The 27,126-nt window shown below is 38.2% G+C and overlaps 1 protein-coding gene across 7 annotated transcripts in view; it reads left to right on the top strand.

The window, feature by feature from the left end:
• Nucleotides 1-27,126, top strand: part of PGM2L1 (phosphoglucomutase 2 like 1) — a 95,829-nt gene that overhangs the window by 26,660 nt on the left and 42,043 nt on the right. For 2 of the 7 annotated variants that reach the window (XM_025894451.2, XM_025894459.2), the window contains one exon: nucleotides 18,883-19,018. The exons of 2 other annotated variants lie outside the window; for them this stretch is intronic. In XM_025894451.2, coding sequence (XP_025750236.1) covers nucleotides 18,908-19,018 — 111 coding nt within the window. In that variant the 5' untranslated portion in view covers nucleotides 18,883-18,907. Of the gene's footprint in view, nucleotides 1-18,259; nucleotides 18,416-18,882; nucleotides 19,019-22,675; nucleotides 22,854-27,126 lie in introns of those variants that run through there. 3 more of the 7 variants (XM_073879702.1, XM_073879704.1, XM_073879703.1) reach the window with 3 other exon arrangements.

Below are 27,126 nucleotides of genomic sequence, written 5' to 3'. Positions count from 1 at the left end.
AAAAAGGACTTTTGCTCATAACAGCAAAAGCTGAAAACTTAAATTTTCTTGTTATGTTCTCACAATGGAATATTAACCAAGAATGAAAGTAGTGACAGCAAAATTTTAATAACATAGAAAATCCCAGAAGATAATATAGATTATTAAAATCTTTTTATAAAAATAAAATATAGGTGTCTTTGGGGCACCTGGGTGCCTCCGTCAGTTAAGCGTCTGACTGTTGATCTCAGCTCAGGTCTTGATCTCAGGGTCATGAGTTCAAGCCTTGGGTTTCGGTTCCATGCTGAGTGTGGAGCCTACTTAAAAAAAAAAGAAAGTGGGTGTCTTAAGGGGGAAGCAAGGGGATGGGATAGGGGTAGAGAACATAAAAAAAATGTAAGTTGTCTGTTCTTAGTTTAGGTGGTAGGTTCATGATGTTCATTTTATTAGTCATGATAGATAATTAAATAAATAAATGGATATGATTAGGGCTCTGCGCTGGACCAATGATGAGAGTGTTTCTATCAAAAACTGATGATTATATTTCATTCAGTACTCTCTACTTAGGAACAACAACAATATAATCATTCACCAAGAATAATGTTCATAACAGCTTTATCTGTAATAGCAAAAAAACCCCCAAAAAACTGAAAATAACACAAATGTCTAACCCAAATGACATTAACTGAAGTTGGCGAATGATTAAACAAAACTGGTATATCTGTATAGTGGAATACTACTCAGCAATGAAAAGAAACAAACTAGTAATAAACACAATAATCTGGATGGATATCAAGGGCATTTTGCTTAGTGAAAAAATACTAGTTTCGAAAGGCTACTCACTGCATGACTCCATTTAATAACATTCTCAAAAATGACAAAACTATAAGATGTGGATGCCAAGGGGCAGATATATAAAGGAGTAGCATTAGGGAGTTCCTTTGTGGTTATGGAACAGTTTTGCATCTTGAATGTGGTGGTGGTTACACAAATATACACATAAGATAAAACTGCATAGAACTACACACACACACACACACCAAAAAACCAAGTATATTAGAAAGATATAGTACTCTAAGCATGTTGGTACAGATATATGAATGGACAAAAAGATCAATGGAATGGAAAAGAGGGACCAGTTATGGATCCAAATTAAGTATTTGATAAGATGACATTTCTAATCAGTGACAAAAAAAAGATGGGTTTATTTAGTAAAAATTATCTGACCTAAATAGATCAGAGATATTATAAGTAAAAAAAAAAAAATGGTTAAAGTGCTACAAGAAAGCATGAGATAACTTTTCTTAAATAATCAAGGAGAGCAGCGCCTGGGTGACTCAGTCAGTTAAGCATCTGCCTTCAGCTCAGGTCATGATCCCGGTCCTGGGATTGAGTCCTATGTCGGGCTCCCTGCTCAGCGAGGAGTCTGCTTCTCCCTCTCCCTCTGTCCCTCCCCGCTGCTTGTGTTCTCTCTCTCTCTCGTGCACTCTCTCAAATAAATAAAATTAAAAAAAAATAATCAAGGAGAAATTCAGAAAACATAAAATATTTATATAGATGGCTACATAAAAATTAAAAATATCACACATGAAATAATACAATAAACAAGGTAAAAAAGATAAATGACAAGCTGGAAAATATGCTTTCAAGACATACAACAGACAAAAAATTGATTTCCTTGAGATATAAAGAGCTCCTACAATAAGAGAAAACCAATATAAAAATGGGAAAAGACTTGAACGAGAGTTAATAACAATAACAAACTAAAACACAGCTGCAAAATATATAATATGATATGAAATCTCATTCACAATTTTATTTTTAAAAGATTTTATTTATTTATTTGACACGGAGAGAGAGAGTGTGTGCACAAGCAGGCAGAGGGAGGGGGAGAAGCAGGCTCCCCACTGAGTGGAGAGGCCGATGACCTGAGCCAAAGGCAGATGCTTAACCAACTGAGCTACCCAGGTGCCCCTCATTCACAATTTTAAAGATATAAATTCTCTCTCTGTCAAATGGATAGATAAAATCTTTTTTAAAAAAGATATAAATTTTAAAACTTTAAAAAAGTTTTACAATAAATTTTATTGACCAAGGTTTATGGAGAAAAAAAAAAGAAATAATTAACATCTTAAGAAGGTCAGAGACCCTAAAGCTTATAGGTAATCATCATCTCATTCCTATGTTTATTCATTCAAAAACTCACAATACTTAGCATCTGTACATGCCAGGCATTATCGGTGCTGAATACGCAGCAGTGAACAAAATAGATAAAAACCCCTGCGCTCATAAAGCTCACATGCATTCAGGTAAGGAATAGAGAGGCATGCTAAGAGCCAGTTTTGGGTGAAGACAGGAGTAAGATGAGAGAGACAAAGGTAAAATTTACCTATTTGACATCTCTACATACAAATCTCATTCTCAACTGCCTGGGAATATCCTACCCATCTATCTCTGAGTTCATCTCTAATGAATCCTACTTCCTCTTTGACTTCTTCCCTTCTACATTGTAAGAAAATATTTTTACAAATTCTAAAACAGTATATAATGTGATGACAGTTTTTCATTTCCTGCAATGTGTACAATTGTGCCTTGGATGTATCGAATGTTTGGTATATGAATAAATGAATTTTTGTCAAAGGCAGCATGTGGACTATGTAAGCAGTAGAGCTGTTATAAGAGAAAGCAGATGGCTTACAGGGAGGGGGCAGGAGAACAGATGACCAGGTTACTGCTGCTCCAAGATGCAAAATATACCTCTAATTAACTGCAGTAAATGTGAATCATCAATACCGTGTCAGCAAATATGAAATCATTTTCAATAGGCCATAATGTAGCTAAAGGAAATAATGAAATACAGTAAAGAGAGTCATGCAATCCATTTTTGTTTGACTATTTGAAAACAAAGTATTAATAGGTAAGGCTATAAACACAATGGAAATATATTTAATTAATAGCTAAATGAAAATACTTTATGGTCAAAGAATTGCTTTTTAGGCTTTTCACCACCTTAACTTTAATTAAGTAAAACTCTTTTGAAGTAGAACTTAGTCTTTTTGAAATGAAATATGTCCCCCAGTGCTATTATTATAAAGCTGAAACACAACATCCTTGCCTTGGCATGGCATAAAAGCCACTTCTTTGTGTATACTTGTAATTCAAGCAGGCAGTAAAGACAGATTGCAGAACATTCAGGAATAACAACCAAGAACAAGTGGGAAAGAAACATAATAAAAAGCCAGGATTATAATGTTCAAATACATGGTGCTGACAGCCTTAATGAATGTACTTTTCAAAGATTACGCATCACCAAAATCCCTTTTCACCAACAGGAGGCCAGGGAAACAGAGGAAGTAACACAAAAGGCAGATTTAGAATAAAGATGTAACATTAATTCAAGTCAGTGATAAATTAGAAAATAGTTCTTGAGAGTTAAATGACTCATAATCAATTTTAAGTGGTAAAATTTTCCAATTCTTATGTAGGGGAACACACACTGCTCTACCCCTACTTGGAATCAGCAACAAATAAAAAATAATAAATAAAAACATATTTTAAAAATAGAAAAAATATTTTTAAAATGTTTTAAATAAAAAATGGAGTGGTTCTGCATTTGTGATGGGTAAAAACCAGAATCAATTCTTTTTTTATTTTAATTTTAATTAAAAAAAATTTTTTTAAGTAGGCTCCATGCCTAGCATGGAGCCCAATGCAGGGCTCAAACTCACGACCCTGAGATCAAGACCTGCGCTGAGATCAAGAATTGGACACTTAACCGACTGAGCCACCCAGATGCCCCCAAACTGAAATCAATTCTGAAACTGTACCTGTGGCAGCTGGAATCCAAGAAGATGGCTGTGCCAGGGTGGAGGTGGACAGAGTGAACTGCCAAAAAGGGCATCCTGTGTGAGGGTCAGTCTTTACCAATGTGTACCAATTTAGGTCAGTTCCAAATTATCAGTCCAGGTCCAACTTGGGCACTTAGTCTCAGCTTACCAGTGACCAGGGTCACCTTAGGAGTTGATGTACCACAACATCCCTTGGCTGCTCCATGAGCTGGGGACTTGGTAGCTTCTGTACTCTGGAGAGGTCCTGTCAAAAACAGCTGCTAGAGGCGCCTGGGTGGTTCAGTTGGTTAAGTGGCTGCCTTTGGCTCAGGTCATGATCCCAGTGTCCTGGGATCGAGTCCCGCATCGGGCTCCCTGCTCAGCGGGAAGCCTGCTTCTCCCTTTCCCTCTGCCTGCCTGTCGCTCCCCCTGCTTATGCTCTCTCTCTCTATCTCTGTCTCTGTGTCAAATAAAAATAAATTAAAAAATCTAAAAAAAAAAAAAAGACAGCTGCTAGTCTGTCACCAAATCCCTTCCTCTGAGGTCACCTCAGCAGGATAGGCTCAAGCTGGCTGTGTTCTTCTACTCAAGATACCCTATAATAGGGAGTGTGGCCAGGGGAGATTTTTATTTAGCTATTAGTTAGATATATTTTCATTGTGTTACTTGCCTGCATGATGGATTGGGTGGATCAGTCACTTACTCAGGGGTGGACAAGGGCACAAAATCTGTGCAATGTAAGAGAGCAAGGGACATTGTGGCTACATAAAACTTTACTGCCCCACTGGCCTTTAAGTTCTCCATGTCTTACTCTTATACTCCTCATTGTTATACTATTCAGCATCAGGCCTGTATTCACTACAAAATAACCTAAAATGCTCAGCATATACACACCCACAGAGCCCCAACAACAGGTTGTTCCCTGACCTGAATCCATGTTTCTACACCTGTCTCAACTCTTCCTCCTAGTCTCAGTTCAACAGTCAAAACAATCTCTCCTCCCCATGAGCTCTCCAGTTGTCATGGTAACCAAAAGACAAATGCAAAGAAAAAAATCACATAACAAGGCTAGATACAAAATTTGAGCTATCTCCAGGGGACTTGTTGAGACTACTTCTTCTCATCTTGAATGCATGTAACAAATAAACTACAGTCTGTGTTGTTCGTTTTAACTGTTCACCTTGATTAGTTAAAGAAAGGTGTATGTGTGGGGGGACTAGCTCAACCTGTTTTAAAGAGGTTTGTTGTCAACCTTTTAAGGCAACTTGCTTTAATTGCCTCAGGTTTTTTAAAATGTCATGAAAAAGCTTCAGAAGTGACTCAAAAGTAATGTAATTCACTTCAGACAAAAAATACCCCATTTCTTGACAATAAAGAATGCTTTAAGTAAAAGCAGGTTGTCTGTACAGCTCCATCCTTGCTTATTTTGCCTTGATTGAGATCAAGCATAGAAACAATTTCTCCAAGTGTTCCACCAGCACGTATCATAGGGAAAACAGACTGCTCTTGGGATAGATTTTATACCAAGTATTTGAAAAAGTACTTCGTGAGATCAATTATTATTTCCTCTGATGTAAAACTCTATGCACTCAAAAATAAGAATTGAGCAACTACTAATTGTCATATTAACTCATCTCTCTCAATGTTGATATATGATGTTTTGATGCCCTCCCCCAGGAAATTTTGATGCCAGAGTACAGCATTCAAGAACCCTAAGATAGTGTGTATGACCTCTCCATCTCTTGCTCTCTCTTTTGGTATGTAATACACACACATTCTCTCCCTTTTTCTCTCTCCTTCTAATTTTTCCATTTCTCCCTATCTTTAGCAGATATTGTTGGAACTTCTCCATATGCCAATTCTTCCTATTCTCATGCTGGTAGAGTTCCACTTTTGAGTAGATCCCATCTTCCTGCCCAAGGCTCTCTAGCTCCAGCTCACTGCAGGAGGGAATTATGACCGATCGAAGGCACTCATATGGTCTCATTCTCCTTGCTGGGAATTGGTTAGGTAGGTATATAATTTGGAAAATTAGTTGTGAGCAGAAAGCTGCCAAAAACCTCTGTGTTTTTAATTTCAAATTCCATTTGTTCATTATGGGTATATAGGAATGCAATTGAATCTTGTATATTAGCCTTATATCCTGCAACCTTGCTATAATTGCTTATTAGTTCCAGGAGGTTTTTTTTTTTTTCTCAATTCTCTTGGGATTTTCTACATAGATATTCATGTCATTTGCAATCAAAGACAGTTTTATTTCTTCCTTACCTATCAGTATACCTTTTATTTCCTTTTCTTATGTTATTGCATTAGCTACGATTTCCAGTATGATGTTGAAAAGGAATGGTGAAAGGAGACATCCTTGCCTTGTTCCTCATTTTAGGGGGAAAAATTAAAGTTTATCACCATTAAGCATGATGTTAGCTGTAGGTTTTTATAGATATTACCAAATTGAGAAGTTCCCGTCTATTCCTAAGTTTACTGAGAGTTTTTATTATGAATGGGTGTTGGGTTTTGCACACTGTTTTTCCTGCATCTATTGATATGATCATGTGATCTCTCTTCTTTATCCTGTTGATGTGATGGATTACATTAAATGAATGTTGAATCAGCCTTGCATACCTGAGATAAATCCCACTTGTTATGATGTCATGGTGTATAATTTTTTTATATACTGTTGGATTTTATTTACTAATGCTTTGTTGAAGATTTTCATATCTATGCTCATGAGAGATATTGGTCTACAGTTTTCTTTTCTTGTACTGTCTTTGTCTGGTTTTGGTAATAGGGTAATGCTGGCCTCACAGAATGAGTTAGGAAGTATTCACTCTGCTTCTATCTTCTGAAATAAATTGTGGAGAATTGGTACAATCTCTTCCTCAAATGTCTGGGAGAACTCACCAGTGAACCCATTTGGGCTTGGTGCTTTCTGTATTGGAAAGTTATTAATTACTGCTTTAATTTCAATTTCCCTAACAGATACAGGGTTTTCAGATTGTCTATACCTTCTTGTGTGACTTTGGCAGATTTTGTCTTTCTAATATATGCACTTAATGCTATAAAATTCCTTCTAAGGACTGTTTACACTGTATCCTACAAATTTTGATAACTTGTATTTTCATTTAGTTCAAAACATTTTTAAATTTACCTTGACAAAACCACAATAAGATACTACCTCACACCAGTCAGAATGGCTCAAATTAACAAGTCAGGAAATAACAGATGTTGGCAAGGACATGGAGAAAGGGGAACCCTCCTACACTGCTGGTGGGAATGCAAGCTGGTGCAGCCACTCTGGAAAACAGTATGGAGGTTCCTCAAAAAGTTGAAAATAGAGCTTCCCTATGATCCAGCAATTGCACCACTGGGTATTTGCCCCACAGATACAAATGTAGCAATCCGAAGGGGTACCAGCACCTCCAATGTTAATAGCGGCAATGTCCACAATAGCCAAACTATGGAAAGAGCCCATATATCCATCGAAAGATGAATGAATAAAGAAGATGTGGTATATATATACAATAGAATATTATGCAGCCATCAAAAATTGAAATCTTGCCATTTGCAATAATGTGGATAGAACTAGAGAGTATTATGCTAAGCGAAATAATAAGTCAATCAGAGAAGGACAATTATCTCACTGATGTGTGGAATTTAAGAAACAAGGCAGAGGATCATAGGAGAAGAGAGGAAAAAAATGAAACAAGATGAAACCAGAGAGAGAGACAAACCATAAAAGACTCTTAATCTTAGGAAACAAACTGAGGGTTTCTGGAGGGGAGGGGGATGGAGGGATGGGGTAACTGGGTGATGGACATTGGAGAGGGTATGTGTTGTAATGAACACTGGGTATTATATAAGGCTGATGAATCATAGACCTGTACCCCTGAAATCAAATATATTATATGTTAATTAATTGAATAAAAATAATAAATTTACCTTGAGATTTCTTCTTTGACCCATGTGTTATGAGGAAGAATGTTGTTTAATCTCCAAATATTTTGGGATTTTCCAATTGTCTTTCTGTTGTTGATATCTAGTTTAATTCCATTGTAGTCTGAGAGCAGACATTCTTTCAAATGTGTTAAAGTGTGTTTTATGGCCCAGAATATGGTCTATCTTGGTGAATGTTCCATATGGGCTTGAGAAGAATGTATATTTTGCTTTTAGATGAAGAAGGCTATGGATGTTCATTATATCCAGTTGATTGATGGTACCTTTGAGTTCAACTATTTCCTTACTGATTTTCTGCTTCCTGGATATATCCATTTCTTTTTTTTTTATTAAAGATTTTATTTATTTATTTGACAGAGAGAGACACAGTAAGAGAAGGAACACAAGCAGGGGGAGTGGGAGAAGGAGAAGCAAGCTTCCCACAGAGTGGGGAGCCCGATGTGGGGCTCAATCCCAGGACCCTGGGATCATGACCTGAGCCGAAGGCAGATGCTTAACGCCTGAGCCAACGAGGTGCCCCTGGATATATCCATTTCTGATAGAAGGGTGCTGAAATCTCCAAATGTAATAGTGAATTAATCTATTTCTCCTCGCAGTTCTATCAATTTTTGCCTTACATATTTTGGTGGTCTGTTGTTAGGTGTATACACAATAAGGATTGTGATGTCTTGAAGAATTAAACCCTGTATTATCATGTAATGTCCCACTTCATCTCTGATAACTTTCCTTGCTCTTAAGTCTGTTCTGTCTCTCTAAACTATTTTGTTTTTTGTTTTTTTTTGTTTTTTGTTTTTTTGCTACTCAATATGTCTTATAACTTTTTCATGATAGTTGGACATGATGTACTGGGTAAAAGAACTGCTATAAATAGGTCTTTAGTAATGTGGTAAGGTGTGAGGGGAGTAGAAGTATTCTGTAGTCCTAATGATTAGCATTAGTTTTTTAAGGAGCCTGTGCCTCCTTAAATTGTGAAATTCACAAGTACCTTTCAGTCTTCTCCCCAACTTAGAAGGGACAGAATGGCTAGAGTGGGCTTAGGTTGGGTATTTCCCTTTCCTTAGGTGAGTTAGGCTCTGATAAAAACCCAGCAGATTAGGCTCTGGTTAAGCAGTTTCTTCTGAGGGCAGGCCTTGTTAAGAACAGATGCTCTGGCATATTCAAAATGGCTACTTTCCCCCTTGCCCTGCCAGAAGCATGAGGGATTTTTCTCCAATATTCACTATGAGAACCTGGTCAAGGTCCTGGGGGTAAAACTGACAATAGTATATACCCCCATATGACTGGGTCTTCTTGGAGTTTATGATTCTCAGACTTGGCCACATTGAGCCTCCAGTAATTCATCAATTGCAGTTTGGGTTTTTCAACCCTTGCACTGGTCCCTGAGGTTTCTGCTTGTGGGTTTCTGCTACACTAAATTTTGATTTATATGAAATAAGCCTGTGTCTCCAGTTTGGGGGCAGCAGTTTGCATTGTAACCTCACTTCTCTGATGGACCCAAGAAAGCTGTTGATTTTTCAGTTTGTTAAGCTCTTTATTTTTTGTTAGGATGCAATGGCAACTTCCAAATTTCTTACATGCCTGACTGGAAGCCGGAAGTCAGTAGTCATCTTTTGACCATAAGGCTGAAAACCACCATTTAGGATGACAGAGCAGGAAGATAAAAAGGAGACTGGTCATTATTGATGTCTCTGACTTGCTGCACTTGGATTGACTTCCTTGGGACTTCTTACTTGGAAAACATAATACACCTCTCTTTGATTAAGCCATTCTAGTTTGGTTTTCATTACATGTAGCTAAATGCAATCATAACTGATACATACTTGGCCATTTCACTCCTAACTGATATTCCTAACTAAAGGGTGGGCAGAAAAATATGAGAGAGAGAGAGAAAAAGAGAGAGAGAATGTGTGTGTATATGTGTATTGCTCATTCCAGCTTGTGATTTATATAGAATTTTTTTAAACAATGAAATCCACAAAAATAATACCTTTTAGCCCTCCCTTTGCCATATAGTATTGGGTTATGTTCTCCTGTTGCTTTGAGTCCAAAATCTTTAATTTTCTTCTAATGTTAGAAATTTCTAGGATATATCAGGCTGTGGACATCTCATCATCGTAAAATCAGTTTCCCTCCCACAGCCCAGAGCTAACTCCAACAGATTCAATTTCCCTTCATCCACAATATGCATATTATAATAGAAGGTGGATCTTGTAGTTCATCAGGAAATGTAACATTGTTAGAGATAGAAAACTGACTACATGCTACCATTTCTTCCATTACATAAATAGAAGATCTCTATAGAGAATAGGAAACCATAAAAAGTGCTATACCAAATTTGCTCAAGAATCTAAAAGAATTAAATATATATACACAAAATACAATAACTGAAATTAAAACTGCAAAGATGGAGCTTCCAGGTTGGTGGACACATTCAGATACTAGGAGGGTAGCACACCCTGAGGACATCAGAGCTCCATGCTACACATGCCCCCATATTTTGCCCTATGCATCTGTTCGTTTGCTGTTTTTGAGTTGGAGGAGAAGGCCATGTGAAGACAGAGGCACAGACTGGAGTTATGCTGACAAGCTAAGGCAAGGTTATAGCCATCAGAAGCTGAGAGTGGCAAGGAAAGATTCTCCACTAGAGCCTTCAGAGGGAGCATGGCCCTACTGACACTTCAATTCAGACTTCTGGCCTCAAACTCTGAGATAATAAATTTCTGTTGTTTTAAGCCAAGAACAAACAAACAAACAAAAAAACCCAAGGCCAGATCCCTGCTCTGAAAAGATAGCTCTCAGACTTGGCTGCACATTGGAAACACCTGAGAAAGCTTAAAACAAAAAACAAGCAAAGAAAAAAACACTCCATGCTCCAACCCAGATCACTTGAGTGATAATCTCAGGGGGTGAGGTCCAGGAATCAGTTCCTTAAAATGCTATGCATCCAGGGTTAGGAACTATTACTCTGGATCAGGGGTGAGCAAACTGTGGCCCTTCGGCCAAATCTGCCTGCTGCCCTCTTTTGTAAATAAAGTTTTATTGGAATACATGCACACACACAAAACCTAAGGCCCAGTTTAGTAAATTAGATTCTGAAGAAAAGAGAATCAGGAAACTGGGAGAAGAGAAACAATACAGATTAGAGTGGAAATTAATGAAACAAAGAATAGAAAAAGCAATAGAGAAAATCAATGAAACTAAGTTCTTTGAAAAGAGCAACAAAATTGACAAACCTTTAGCTAAACTAACCCCCCCCCCTCAAAAAACACTCAAATTACTAGAATCAGAAGTAAAAGAGGGGACATTATTGCTGACCTTATGGGGGGAAAAGGGGAGTATAAAGGAATACCATAAACAACTGTATGCCAACAAATTAGAGAACCTTGATGAAATGGACAGATTCCTACAAAGAAACAAACTAATGAAATTCACTCAAGAAGCAGACAAGTGAACAGACCTATAAAAAGTGAAGAAATTGAGTTAATAATCAGAAAACTACTCACAAAGCCCAAATCCACATGGTTTCACCATTGAATTCTCTACTAAAAATTAAAGGAAAAAATATGTCAATTCTTTACAAACTCTTCCAAAAGTTAGAAGAGATAAGAACACTCATTTTATAAAGCCAGTATTACTCTGATACCAAAACCAGAAAAATTTATCACAAGAAAACTACAGACCAATATCTATTATGAATATGAATAAATTAATCCTCAACAAAATACTAGCAAAACAAATGCAGAAACATATAAAAACAGTGCTATACCATGAACAAGTAGGATGCAAGTTTGGTACAACTTCTAAAAATCAATTAATGTAATAATTATAATAATGTAATCAACATAATAAAAAGACTTACATGTACATCTCATTAGATACAGAAAAGCATTTGACAAAATCCAACACTCTTTCATGATAAAAAACACTCAACAAACTAGAAACAGAAGAGAATTTCACCAATATGAAAAAAGCATCTACCAAAAACCCACAGTTAACATTATATTTAATGGTGAAAGATGGAATGCTTTCCTCTAAGACAAGGATGTCTGCTCTTGCCACTTCAATTCAACATTGTACTGGAGGTTCTAGCCAAAGCAAACAGGCAAGAAAAAGAAGCAAAAAACATCCAGATTAGAAAGGAAAAAGTAAAACTATCTATTCACAGATGACATGATCTTGTATACAGAAAATCCTAAGAAGTTAAATAAAAAACTATTAGAACTAACAAATGAATTCAGGGGTTTCAGGATGCAATTGATGTACAAAAGCCAACTGTATTTCTATATATATGCAATGAGCTATCCAAAAATGAAATTAAGACAATTCCATTTACAATGACATCAAAAAGAATAAAATACTTAGGAATAAATTTAACAAAAAAGTCTAAAACTTACACTCTGAAAACTATAAAATATTGTTGAAAGTTATTAAAGAAGATCTACAATTAGAAAAAAATCCCGTGTTCACATTCCCCAATCTGATCTATAGATTCAATGCATCCAAACAGAATCCCCAGCTGACTTCTTTGTAGAAATTGACAAGCTAACTGTAAAATTTATTTAGAATTGTGAGGGACTTAGAATAGTCAAAACAATCTTGAAAAAGAAGAACAAAGTAGGACTCATACTTCCTGATTTCAAAACTTACTACAAAGTAACAGTAATCTAGACCTTGTGGTACTAGCACAAGGATAGACATATAGATCAATGGAATACAATTGAGAGTCCAGAATTAAATCTGTATGTCTGTAGTCAACTAATTTTCTACATGAATGCCAAGGCCATCCAGTAGGGAAAGAGTAGTCTTTTCAACAAATGGAGCTCATATAGCTACATGCAGAAGAATGAGGTTAGATCCCTTCCTCACACCATATATGAAAATTAATTCAAGGTAGATTGAGAACCTAAACATAAGAACTAGAACTATAAAACTCTTAGAAGACAACAAAGAGGGGATGGCTGGGTAACTCAGTCAGTTAAGCGTCTGCCTTCAGCTCAGGCCATGATCTCAGGGTCCAGGGATTGAGCCCGGAGCCCCATGTCTTCATTGGGCTCTCTGCTCAGTGGGGAACCTGCTTCTCCCTCTCCTTCTGCCCCTCCCTGCCCCCCTCCACTCGTGCTCTCTCTCAAATACATAAGTAAAAACTTTTTTCTTTTAAAAAGAAGACAACAAAGGGAAAATCTCCTTAATTTGGCAAAGGGTTCTTTTCTTTTTTTTTTTAAGACTTTTTATTTATTCATTTGAGAGAGAGAGCATGCAAGAGCATGAGCAGGGGGGAAGGTCAGAGGGAGAGGGAGAAGCAGACTCCCCTCTGACCATGGAGCCCAACTCAGGGCTCGATCCCAGGACTGCGGGATCATGACCTGAGCCAAAGGCAGACACTTAACGGAATGAGCCATCCAGGTGCCCCTTGGCAAAGGATTCTTAGATATAAGCAACAAAAGAAAAAAAAGAGATAAATCAGACTTCTTCAAAACTAAAAAGTTTTCTGCTTCAGACAACACCATCAAGACTATGAAAAGACAGGGGGTAAGGGGATGGGTGAAATAGGGGATTAAGAGTTGCAAACTTTCAGTTACAAAATAAGCTACAGAGATGAAAATTATAGCATAGGGAATATTGTCAATAACATTGCAATGACGTTGTATGGTGACAGATGGTGACTACATTTATTGTGGTGAGCACTGAGTAATGCATGAAATGTCACATCACTATGTTGTACCCCTGAAACTAATATAACACTGAATGTCAACTGTACTTCTGTAATAAATAAAGGAATGCAAAAATCCCACAGAATGAGGGGAAATATTTGTAAATCATTTATCTGATTTGTATCAGGAACTTACATCAAGAAATACAAATAAATCTTACAACTCAAAAATTAAAAAAAACCATTTAAAAAATGGGCAAAAGATGTGAATAATTCTCCAAGGATGATATACAAATAGCCAATAAACATATGAAAAGATGTTCAAGTCACTAGTCATCAGGGAAATGCAAATCAAAACCACAAGAAGATACCACTTCATAGTCACTAAAATGGCTAGAATCTGGGGAGCCTGGGTGGCGCAGTCAGTTGAGTGTCTGACTCTTGATTTCAGCTCAGGTCATGATCTCAGGGTGGTGAGACTGAGCCCCAAGTTGGGCTCCACGCTGAGTGTGGAGCCTGCTTGATTCTCTCTCTCCCTCTCCCTCTGTCCAGCCTCCCCCCCCATGCACTTTCTTTCTCTCCCCCCAAAAAATAATTTTAAAAATGACTAGAATCAAAAAGTAAGATAATAACAAGAGTTAGAAAATCTGTGCGGAAACCCTCATGCACTGCTGGTAGGAATTTAAATGGTGCAGCTGCTTTGGAAAACAGTCTGGCTGGTCCTCAAATGATTAGACACCGAATTACTACATGGCCCAGCCAATCCATTCACAGGTACAGAGAAATGAAAACCTATTCCACACATAAACTGTACATGAATATTTGTAGCAGCATTATTCATAATAGCCAAAGAAACAACCCAAATGTCATCAGTGGACAAACAGATCAACAAAATGTCATATACCCATACATTGGAGTATTACTCAACCATAATTCTACAAAGATAGAAAGCAGATTAGTGGTTGCTTAGGCCTGGGAGTGGGATAGGGTGATAGGTGGCTCATAGCTAAAGGGCTTGAGGTTTCTTTTTGAGGTAATGAAAATATTCTAAAATTGACTGTAGTGATATTTGTGCATAACTATGAATATAACAAAAAAAACCCCAGAACTGTACACTTTAAATGGGTGAATTGTTTGCTATGTGAATTATATCTCAATAAAGCTGTTTTAAAAAATGTAATAATGCATTCACTCTCAGGCACCAATCCTGTACTTCCACAAACCTGAAAGGGGATGCCTCCTTAGATTTTGCACCCTAGGTTCTTTGCCTTGCTTCACCCTAATCCCAAGTGTGCTCTGCATCCTTCCCTCTACCTTATACAAAGAGAGCCACTTTTTATTTGTTGTTGTTTTGTCCCTTTGGAGTTTTATGTGACAGGGCTAAAAGTAGAAAATAGAAAATTGTTTACAAGATACTTCCTTTATTGACTCTAATTTTTTTTTTAAATACAGAGTTCACTAGAGTTTAGGTCAAGTATCTTGATGAGCAACAAGAAAATACTTATCTTTTCAGAGAAATCACACAGCAGAATGATAGATTTCCTCAAGACTTAAAATTTTAAAATAGGCGGGTGATGAGAGAGCAAGAGAGTCCCTAAAGATTGCTTGGTAGCAATACTTCAAGGAACTGGCAAGATGCTTGAGGGGATGACCATATGGTATACCTAGACAGAGGCTTTGGGGTTCATAGCCTTAAAACCAAGTTTCCTGACCACAGCTTATGAATGGTATGCAAGGAGAAAGCTGTCGGACTTCCAGAGACTACTATGATCCTAGACAATACAGATGTTAGCAGAAACCTTGATGAATTAGAGCTATTGACTCTGTTTCCCTGGATGAGAGGGGAGCCTATGATATTGATGAAAATTTAATTTCTTGCTACCCTGACAGAATGAGAGCTTTGAGTCTCTTAATTGATTTTTTAAAACAATAAATAAAGGGATATTTCTTATACACTTGAGGTTTTCCTTTTAAATTTTTTAATTTGGAAATAATTTCAAATGAAGTTGCAAAAATTAAAATAGTACAAAGATTATCCAGCTATCCTCTACCCAGATTCCCCTAATATTAAAATTTCCCCCATTTGATTTATTTCCTATTTATCTAACTATATGTTTGTATATATGTTTATATATGTGTATATATAAATACATTTGTGTGTGTGTGTATACACAGTATTTTTTCTGAACCATTTGAGGGTAAGTTATATATATATCATGATCCTAAAATATTATGTCATATATATATTAGGACCAAGAGAGATATTCTCTTTTATAACCACAGTTAGGGTTGCCGGATTTAGAGAACCGTGGGCAAATTCCCATAAAAAAGGATGAAATCTTGCCATTTGCAACAACATGGATGGCGCTAGAGAGTGTTATGCTAAGTGAAGTCAGTCAGAGAAAGACAAATACCATATGATTTCACTCATATGTGGAATTTAAGAAACAGAACTAGTGAACAAAAGAAAAAAGAGAGAGGCAAAACAAGAAACAGATTCTTAACTATAAAGAACAAACTAATGGTTACCGGAAGGGAGGTGGGTGGGGGGATGGGTGAAATAGGTGATGGGAATTAAGGAGGGCACTTGTTGTGTTGAGCAGGGAGTGATATATGGAAATGTTGAATCACTATGCTGTACACCTGAAACTAATATTACACTGTACGTTAACTAACTGAAATTTAAATAAAAACTTAAAAAAACAAAAGAACTCTGGGCAAATTCCAACAGAAATTAAAGCTTCTGAACTTTCCCTGACTAGGAAAACTATTATACTCCCTCTTCTGGACACACTTACACTCTGTTTTTTGATCTGATGAGTTCTGGGTCTCTTTGGTCACCCCTCAATTCCTAAGCAATAAGCCAAAGATGCTGGGCAAGGTTTCTGGTAACCAATGTATGTCATAATCTTGTTGATGAAATTGAGGGCTGGTTGACTCTGGTATTGAATTAAAACTTGTATTTCTCCAGTCTTTTATGCTTGCCTTATATAATTCCATCTCTTGGAAGTTCTGTTGATTTAGTAGTGTTTCTCAGAATTGAATTACATTTAAGAATTGGCTTATAAAACCACTGCTTATCGAATTTAATATGTGTAGAAATCATCATTGGATCTTGTTAAAACATAGATTCTGACTCAGTAGAATTGGGATGGGGCCTAAAATTTTGTATTTTCCAGAAGACCTTATAAGAGGACCTACTCTGTGTAGCAAGGTTATGGCCACTTATGCCACAATCAATAGATACTTGTTAAATATGTAGGGACCTAGGCCCTATCCCAATGTACTGATTCAGAATCTCTGGGTCAGTGACCAGGAATAAACATTTTAAATGAACTCCTAGGTAGATTTGAGAACCAGTGGTTTATGGGTTTGAAATGCCCTCCACCTTTTTCTCTACTTATTTTTTGTCCCTCAAAGCCTAGTGCTTGTCGCTCCTGCTGCTTGTTGCTTCCATTGACCACCTCAGACTCTGAATTCTTTAACAGTTGTCTGCAGCAAGCATTTTCTGTTTCTCATGGGCTATCTTTTCTCACATATATCCCGTCTCCCCAGACACATTTTATTTTTTGAAATGAACAGTTTTGTTATATACTTTCTTATAGCCTCAGCTCCTAGCATAATACTTGGCATAGAGTAAATATTTAATTAACATTTGTTAAGGACAATAATGATGATGATAGTGAACGATTAAGTTCTTTTCAAGACACGTGGTTGTTTCCCAGGCCTTGTGTGATTAAAAGAATCTGCTAATTCCATAAAGGAAACCACCCAACTGCTTAGCAAAGACTGTAAATGCCAAATGTAGCACGTTATTTTTCAGGAATTGGCACTACGATCCTTCTGTACCTTGGTAGCTTGGATTTTATTATGGTAAATGGCTTGTTAAAGGAAAGTAATACTTTGAATTTATTGTCTTTTATCTGTGAACCTGAAAGCACTCTAAAGCCATTTATTAAGTTACTGTATAGCCATGCTGTAAATATTATTATACCTCCTTACAAAAAAGCTGACTAGGGAAAGAGCTGTAAGATACTCCGCCAAATTCACGGAGCTATTTTAAGAAGGCCAAACCAAGAAAATCAGCAGCCCTAGTGTCTGACAGGTAAGCCTTCCTCGGCATCTCCCAGACCTCAAGTTGTGTGACTTTGCAAGGTGAGCGTTCCAGAGGAGAGAGGCCAAAGAAGAAATTGAAGATTATTTCAATAATCTCTTCTTTTCCTCCGTTTGCCTACTGCCATTTCTCTTTGTAACCCACTTTTGACGCTTGTACATTGTTGCTTGTGTTATGGTTAAATGCTGACCCATTTTTCCTCATTAACTTCCTTGTTTATTTTTTCTGTCATCTTGTTCTCTCTCCTACTCCACTGTAGCAGCAAAAAGAACTGCCAGCAGACCAGATCTGAAACGAGGTTGGCACCCTGGTTCCATCACTTAGGAATTCTGCCTTTTGAAAAAGTCCCTTCACACTCTGGGGCACTTCCCTCTGTTGTTTGTAAAATAGGGATAGATCACGCCCACCTACCACACAAGATGGTTGAAGCGATAGAACACGATTCGTAAACTGTAAAGCATTAAATGGATACCAGTGGTCCCCTTACTGCATAAGACCAGGTTTAAATTAATTTAATTTCAGGGCCACATTGCGCAGCAAAGTAGGGACAGGGCGTGTCCGTAGGGAACAGCCTAGAGGCAGATCTTTTTTCTTTGAGGAAAGGGAGGGCGCGGAGCTGCTGGGTGTTGTAGTCTTTGCAGCAGTCTCCACAGGTCTCGGAGAAAGAAAAGAACTACAATTCCCGTGAAGCCGTGCGGAAACAGTCCCTTGCACCCTCCCGCCAAGCGCGTGCCCCGAGCTGAAACGGGAGCTAGAAGGGGGTCCTGAGGCGCGCGCCGGGGATCCGCGGAGGGACCGCTGAAGCGGGGTGTTGGTGGTGGCCATGGCAGCTGATTGAGAAAAGGAGACGCGTGGGAGTGTGTGGGGACTGTAACAAGGATAAGACGCATGGCAAGTGGAAATTATAAAAAATAACCCGACCCCTCACCGCCCTAACGAATCCCAACTCGTACCACTGCGGAGGCGCCGAGAGCGCGCTCTGCGCTCGTGCCTCACGCCCCAGCGACTTAAATCGGCAGGGGCGGGAAGGGGCGGGCCCTGCGGGGCGGGGGGCGGGGCGTAGGGCGGCGGCGGCGGCGGCGGCGGCAGCAGCCACGACCCAGACATCTGGGACTGTTGTTGTTCTCTCGTTGTGGGACCGCCTCAGTCCGTTCGCACAGAAAGAGACTCGGAGCTGGTTTGGTGGGAGTGGGCGGCCGCATCCCCCCTCTCTCCTGCTTCCCCAAAGCTGCAGCAGGAGCCAGCCCAGACACCCTGCGGTTGGTCGGTCTCCGATGCCCTTCAGTGAGGAGGGGGCGTCAGAACCCTGGTGAGCGCATCTCAGCCCCCCCAAACCAGTGTCTTCGCTGACCCCCCAGGCCCTCACACCCCAGTCTGGCTGCCATGGCTGAAAATGCAGAGGGGGACCTGAACTCCAACCTGCTCCACACCCCTTACCACACCGGGGATCCTCAGCTAGACACGGCCATCGGGCAGTGGCTCCGTTGGGATAAGGTGGGTACCTGGTCAGCCCGGCATCCGCCCTGTCCTCCCGTACGCCCTCCCACAAGCAATCCGCCTTTTCCCGTCCCCACCCGGTGCTCGGCAGGCTGCAGAGGAGATGGCTCAGGCCACCGGGCGGGGACCAGCGGAGCCGGGCGTTGCCACCCACCTATGCTTGGGCTTACCCCCGGGGACCGTCTGAGCCGGGCTGCCAGTAGTCTCTTCCTTTTGCATTGCGCGGGATTGCAGTCTCCCTTTCTCACCCACCCCCCGCCCTTCAAGTGCGCGTTGTCTCTCTCAAAAAATAATTATTATTATTATTATCATCATCGTAAGTTAAACCCTTCATAGAGCAATTTCCTTTATTCTCCCTTGATTTCCTTCTCTGCAAACCTGAAAGTCGTTTTTGGTACCCTTTTTTAGATGTCTCTAACCGCTCTCCGCTTTACTTCTGGTCTGGTGTGTTTCCACCTTCCGTCGCTAGGTAGTCGTTGGTCTTTTATCACTCCCTGGTATTCTCTAGTTAATCACCTTTTGCTCTTGAGAAAGGTAAGAGTTCTCTTACCTCTATATTTCCCTTTCCGAGAGTTATTTTCTGGAAGTATCCTGTTAAAAGAATCATGTTTTCATGGTTTCATTTGATGTTCCTGATACGGAAGTGTTTTTGCTTTACCCATTTCTTTTCCTTCTCTACTCCTGCCACCCCCTCCAAGTCGTTGGGGTGATTTCATTATGTGCAGGCATATGGGATGGATCTGTGAAAGCCAGAGTTAAAATGCAGCTCTCACTTGTAGAAGAGGCCGCTGCTGGCTCCAACAGAGGAAGATGATCTAAGCTTTTGCTTTGTCAAGTGCATTAAGTGCATTTGTTGAAGTAGAGAAGGCAACGTATTTAAAATGGAATTAATAATAGTGAATTAAGGAATTAGTGTGGCAGTATGTGAAATCATGTACAAAAGAACTTCCTAAAGGATTCACTTTCTGAAAAAGTCTTATTTTCACTTTGCTCGGTCATTAATGCATTTAGCAAAAAATATTTATTGAGCATTGGGTAATGTTTTCTGAGCCTGTTAGGAATGAATACTAGTGGTGAGGAAATAGAAGGGGTTCTGCCCTCAACAAGTCTTCAGTTAGCAGATAAGACCAACAAATAAGTAATTACAATAAGTTAGCTACTGTTACTTGGTCATATGCATCTTGGATATTCTCTACTTCCTCTAGAGTCTAAACCAGTGCTTCTCAAACCGTGAAGTGCTTGCAGATCACCTGGGGCTCTAAAATGGAGATTCACCTTTAGTAGGCCTGGGGTAGGGTATGAGATTCTGCCTCAAGAATGAGCTCCCAGGTGATACCGATGCTGCAGGTCTGTGGACCACACTTGGAGTGGGAAGACTCTAGAGTGTTCTGATTCAAATATCAAATTAAAGAAATAACTCCCTTATTATAGGATTTGACCATATAGATATATATATTTTTTAAGATTTTATTTATTTGTCAGAGAGAGAGAGAGAGAGAGAGCATGAGCAGGGGGAGGGGTAGGTGGAGGGAGAAGCAGGCTCCCCACTGAGCAAGGAGCCCAATGCAATGCGGGACTCATCCCAGGACCCTGGGATCATGACCTGAGCCGAAGGCAGACGCTTAACCGACTGAGCCACCCAGGCATCCCTAGATATAAGTCAAGTGTGCAGAATTTGTGATATCCCATTAATTACCATAAGGATGTGTAAAAAGCAAATAACTTTAAAGCCATTTGTCAGAGGTCAGCTTAGCATACAATAAAATCAAATGTACTACAAACTGACTATATAAATGTCTTCAGCATGGAAACCTGACCAAATTACAAATGAATGATAACCTTATCTGTTTAATATGGTTAATTGTTTTTGCTTAAAGCCATCTGCTTTCATTGGTATTTTCAGGAAATGAATGTTGTTGGACACTTACGTGTCCCTGAAGAGAAAGGAAGATTCATGCAATTTGGGAAAATACTTGTAGAATTCCAACACAATTTAATTTACTAGTAACTACTATGTATGTCAAAGCTTTTGATCCCAACAGTAGGAATTTGTTTTTATTGCCATGGATGAGATCTTTTGTTCTTTTTAGGTGCAAGTTTTGACTATACTTTTCCTAACGAGTCCTTCATTGATTTTTTTTTTAAAAGATTGGTTGAATGAAATTAATATTTATTAATTGTCTATGCTGTGCCTAGATATTGGGATGTATGGAACTATTAAAAAAACTATGCATATAGAACAAACAATGAATCATGAAACAGTACACCAAAACAAATTATGTAATATATGGTGATTAACATAACAATAAAAAATTTAAAAAAAACTATGCATATAAACACAAAAAGGTAACACTAAGACAGTATTGGTGGCAATTAAACGTTTTATAGGCAGTCCTTATAGGAATTCAAAAGTAAGGAGTGACCTGTGGACTGGGATGATCAAGGAAGACTTTATAACATGGGATACATATAAAAAGACTGAGGGGAGCCTTCACTGAAAATGGAAGAGAAATTCTTAAATTATATTTAGAGTGCCCTCTCTATATAAAATACTAGCTAAAAACTTGTGGAAAATACAAAAATGAGATAGATAGGAAGTATGTCTTCAGAGAACATAGAAGGGAAAATGAAACAAAAGCTCACAAAGGGAGCAAGTAATAAGTGCCCTGAATCAAGGAATAAATATTAAATAATTATTTAATAAAAATAATTGATCCCTCTCATAATGGGAAATAATGCTTTTAATTGGTAAACAAAGGTGTATTTACTATAGATTGATAGTGTGGGTAACCTAGGCTATATCCCAGGGCACTGAAATTTAGAGTGCAGACCTGAGCTGAAGGTCTCAGGTATTAGGTATTATTTTGCTTGAAAATAGATAAAATAATAGATCAAACTTACAGCATTTATTACATTACATGCTGACAACAAATATAGTCTTTTAGAAGAGAAACTGAGTTTAATACCTGATTAATATCTTTGTAGTGAAAAAAAGGAACCTATCAAATGTGGCTGATTCTCAGTGACTCTGCCTAGATCACCAAAATTGCTGGTTTTAGCCTTAGTAGGGTGGTGGATTTAGAAAAGTCTTCATGAAAAAAAAGTATTATTTGTGCTAAACTTTCAGAATTAGTTAAAATTTAGACTTCCCAACATAGAGAGGAGATATTCCAAGAGAGATAGAAACTTTATGTACTTAGAACATTTGTTTCTGCTGTAGCTTTGGGTACAGAGAGAGAAATTATTGGAAAGGTATGTAGAGACCAGGTCATAGACACATTCAGTATGTGGTCATTGAATGACCACATAAACACATTCAGTATGTGTTTAGTGGCCTTGAATAATAAAGGTGTATGTACGTGTTAAAAAGAAAATAATGCAACAAGACAGGGTTTTTATTGGGGCAGTCTGGAATATCCCACATAGTTTCTGTGGGGTGGCATTCTGTTGGTAAATTTACTATAGTTCCCTATCTGACCCTCAGTTTTTATGCCTTCAGACTTTGTTAGTCTATTTTGTCTCAGGATGGAGTCACCCTACTCAAGAAACTGAAACTGATGTCTGAATTCAGAATGCAATTTTATTAATTTATTGTACAGGTGTAATATAAGTGGATTTGTCTCTAGTCAGGGTATTTTCTAGATGCATCATCAGGGAAGTCAAAGAATCAGGAGATTTTTAGTGATCATGAAATCAGATCACAGGGATTCAGATACATGCTTAAATGTTTAACAGCATTGGCCTGTAATAAGTAAATGCATCCATTTCTATGATGGGGCTATCCTACCACTGGAACCCAACAAGTCCGAGGTTCAAGGTGTTCCTCCTCCAGGTAATGCACAGATGACTCTTCTAAACTGCTCTTTCCCTTCTATGCTCTAGGGCTAACTAAGGCTCCCACTTTCTTCCTACTTTCTTTCAATGTTTTCATACATTCTATCACATTATAGACAAGTCTTGACTGGCCTAGAAGCCAGATTCTCTTTAACATGACAACTCTCACCTGTTTCTGATCTACTGTAAATTTTAACTTTTTGAAAGCAGATGTAACCAAGATACTGAGTACTGCTCAAGTTTGGGTGTGTAAATGTGTGGGTGGGGAGTGGGACAGGACACAGGGCAGTGCTGTTCAGCCAGCTAGAGCAGCAACAGCTCTATATTGACAAAATGTGCAGGCAGAGATTGGCCATGGCATTTTGAGAAATACTAAGTAGAGCACTCTGGTCTCAAAATGTAGGTCTCTATTGACAAAGGATAGAATGTAAAGCTAAAGATGAGTTAGGTTAGGTTAGGGTTATGAAATGCCTGAAAATAGAAATAAAAGACTTTAAGCCAGTGATTTTCAGATATCTAGCAGTGAAACTTTTTCAAGCAAAATATAGCCCAGAAAACTAGGGGTGAACGAATTCCCTTTTAAATCATCATTGTGTGATGGAAAATATATCCAAGAAGCACCTCTACAAAGGCGGTCTAGTGTAATTTCATTGTATAGAGACCTAAAGAAGTTGTGGTAGAGCCTGGACCAGAGCTTGTATCTGCCACCTAGTTCAGTCCAATTTTTACAATACTAGTTTATATTACTTTTTTTGGTTCACATTTTTCTAATTAATTTGGTCTTTAATCAATGAAGAGTACAGAATACATATGGCTTTATTAATTTGGGGAAATATTAGTACTTACTAGTTGAATTTATTTGTGTAATGTTTCAAACTTTGTAAAATGATCTAAATCTCATTTGATACTCACAACAACCCTGAATGGTAGGCAAACTAGGTAGTCGTTATCCCCATTTTTACAAGTAAATAAACTTAGTTTCAGAACGGTAAATGACTTACTCAAGGATGTATGACTTTTAAGCAGTAGAGTTAGGACTAGACTCGAGGTTACCTAACCTTATCAGGTAGGTTCAGTTATCACTGCACTATACTCTATAACCTGAATATTTAGTAAATGTTAGTGACATACACCAGGTTCAAGGACTTCATTAAATCCATTTTATTGGCTTTTGTAAAACCTGAGTAGGATGTAATTGCAGAATAAATGTCATGGAATTTTTTTAAAGAGCTGAATTTGCAGATCAACAGTTGCTTTGGTCTCCCTGGCAACAACATTCTCCCTCTGAGAAATTTAACATATAAATAAGGGTTTGAATTCATTTTACTTCTTAGAAATAAAACTCATTTTTTCTTTTTATTTCCAAACTTCTTACATTCCTCCCTCAGTTTCCACCATTTCATCTTCAATGCATTTTTATTTCAAAGAAATACATGCTTATGATAAAAAAGTACAAAAGGGAACATAATAGAAAACAATGTTCCTAACCACTTCTCGTTTTTGATTTGCTCCTTAGAAGCCATTTTTAGCTGTTTGTTTTTAGTTATTCTCATGGTTACCATCAAAAGACTAAATAATATGCTAGTACCAGTAGTCCTTGACTTACGTATTATTTGTCGAATACATGCTATAAAAACTCAGAGCTCACACGATTCTCTACCTCTCCTAAATTTCAAAGGTTATGTTTTAGTTATTTTTTTAAAAGTTTAAATAATGTACTTAGTGCTAACAAAGTCCACAGAACAATAAGCCCAACTCACAAATCCAGAGCTCCCAATTGCCCGTTTTGTTTAAGAGGACACTGGCACTGACATGGACGAATTACTCCAATGTAAAGAAATACCAGATGACTATAGTCCCTAGATCCACATTGGGCTTCAAGGAATGTGTCTATGCCATAAATAATAAAAAGCTGGAAGATGTTAGTGATACGGTGAAGGGTATGTTTTTCTGGCAACATTAAAAAAAGAAAAGCAGTTATCCATGGATAGCAGAGGAGAAGGGAGGGGAAGAGGGAGGGAAGGAGGGAAGGAAGGAAGCTCTGAGTAAGCAAGTTATGGTTTGAACATGAAGCAAATGAAAACATGGCATGATTTTGAACAATGAATTGATAGAGCTTAAGAAGCAATTCCTTTTGATCTCAATACCTTAAGGAGACATAGGTGGGCACCCACTACAGGGATTCACAGTGAACAATATTTAGATGATCTTAACCTTGTGTTTACATTATGTTCAATTTTGAGGATCAACCTGAAGACAAAACACAAGATTTAATTATTTTTCTATTGTGGTGAAAGAACACATAACATGAAATTACCATCTTAACCATTTTTTAAAAGATTTTATTTATTTATTTGACAGAGAGAGAGGGAACACAAGCAGGGGGAGTGGGAGAGGGAGAAGCAGGCTTCTCACTGAGCAGGGATGTGGGGCTTGATCCCCGTACCCTGGGATCATGACCTGAGCCGAAGGCAGACACTTAACGACTGAGCCACCCAGGCGCCCCACCATATTAACCATTTTTAAGTGTACGGCTCAGTAGTGTTAATTATATTCACATTGTTGTGAAATGGATCTCTAGAACTTTCTCATCTTCCAAGTCTGAAACCCACCCATTACGTAAGTCCCCTTTTGTCCCTCCCCCCGTCCCTGATAACCACCATTCTACTGTTTCTATGAATTTGACTACTTTATTTATTTATTTATTTTTAAGATTTTATTTATTTATTTGACAGAGAGAGACACAGCAAGAGAGGGAACCCAAGCAGGGTGGGTGGGAGAGGGAGAAGCCAGCTTCCCGCTGAGCAGGGAGCGCGAGGCGGGGCTCGATTCCAGGACCCTGGGATCATGACCTGAGCCGAAGGCAGACGCTTAACGACTGAGCCAGGCACCCTTGACTACTTTAGATACTTCATATAAAGAGATATAAAAGAGAATCATACAGTATTTGTCTTTTTGTGACTGGTTTATTTCACTTAGCATAATGTCTTTAAGGTTTATCATGTTGCAGCCTGTGACGGGATTTCCTTTTATAAGGCTGAATAATAGGGTATACCATATTTTTTTATCCATTCATCCATCAGTGGACATTTGGGTTGCATCCACCCCTTGGCTGTTGTGAATAGTGCTGCTGTGAACATAGATGTGCAAATATCTCATCAAGACCCTGCTTTCAATTCTTTTAGTTATATACCCAGAAGTGGGATGATTGCTGGAACAAAATGTAGATGTTAGTGGCATAAATAGGGTTTTGGCTTACTGTGCTTTGTTTCATGCTACTTTCTGTCTTTCGGAAATATGTTGAAATTTCATCTACTCCTCAGTACCCATTGACCCCTTCCCCAGTTCTTTTTGCATTATGGGTTTAGTCCTTTTATACCTTTACTGTCATTTTAAAAATTCTCAGGAAAAAGAGGAGACAAGCATTTGAGTCTTTCATCTTCAACTGAAACTATTATTGTTTTCAAATTAAAAATGTACTAAAACTGGAAGCAACCAAGATGTCCTTCAGTATGTGAATGGGTAAACAAACTTTGGTACATCCATACAGTAGAATATTATTTATTGATTTTTTAAAAAAATGAGTTATCAAGCCACAAAAAAGTAAGCCATCAAGCCACAAAAACACAGTTAAGAAACTTTACTTACTACTTAATGAAAGAAGCCATTCTGAAAAAGCTACATACTGTATGACTCCAACTATATGTCATTCTGAAAAAGGTAAAACTATAGAGACAATAAAAAAAAAGTTACCAGGGAAAAGGAGGGAGTAGATGGAGCACAAAGGATTTTTAGAGCAGTAAAGCTATTCTTATATGATACTGTAATGTGTAATACATTATGTATTTGTCAAAACCCATATGTAAACTATGGACTTCAGTTTGTAGTATTGGATCAATATTGGATCAGTTACAACAAATGTATCATACTAATAGAAGATGTTCACAACAGGGGAAACTGAAGGGAACTCCTTGTTCTATCTGCTCAATTTTCTGTAACCTAAAACTGTTATAAAAAGTCAAGTCTAGGGTGAGGATGCCTGGCTGGCTCAGTCAGTAGCGTGTGACTCTTGATTTCGGGGTCATGAGTTTCATCCCCACATTGGGGGGTAGAGTTTACTTAATAAAAAAAAATGTTTAAAAAAAGTAAAGTCTATGAGTTTAAAGAATATATATGTACTTCAAAGGGAAAGGATTCATATTTGAAAGCACATCCTGCTTTCCCACCTGAAATTTTCCAAATAGGTAGACTAGCTTCTGCTTTTTATTTGG

This window comes from Callorhinus ursinus, unplaced genomic scaffold, assembly GCF_003265705.2.
Source record: "Callorhinus ursinus isolate GAN/ISIS: 27379988/994484 unplaced genomic scaffold, GSC_fseal_2.0 scaffold35, whole genome shotgun sequence".
Classification (NCBI taxonomy): Eukaryota; Metazoa; Chordata; class Mammalia; order Carnivora; family Otariidae; genus Callorhinus; species Callorhinus ursinus.
This window is presented reverse-complemented; position numbering and strand designations above follow the sequence as displayed.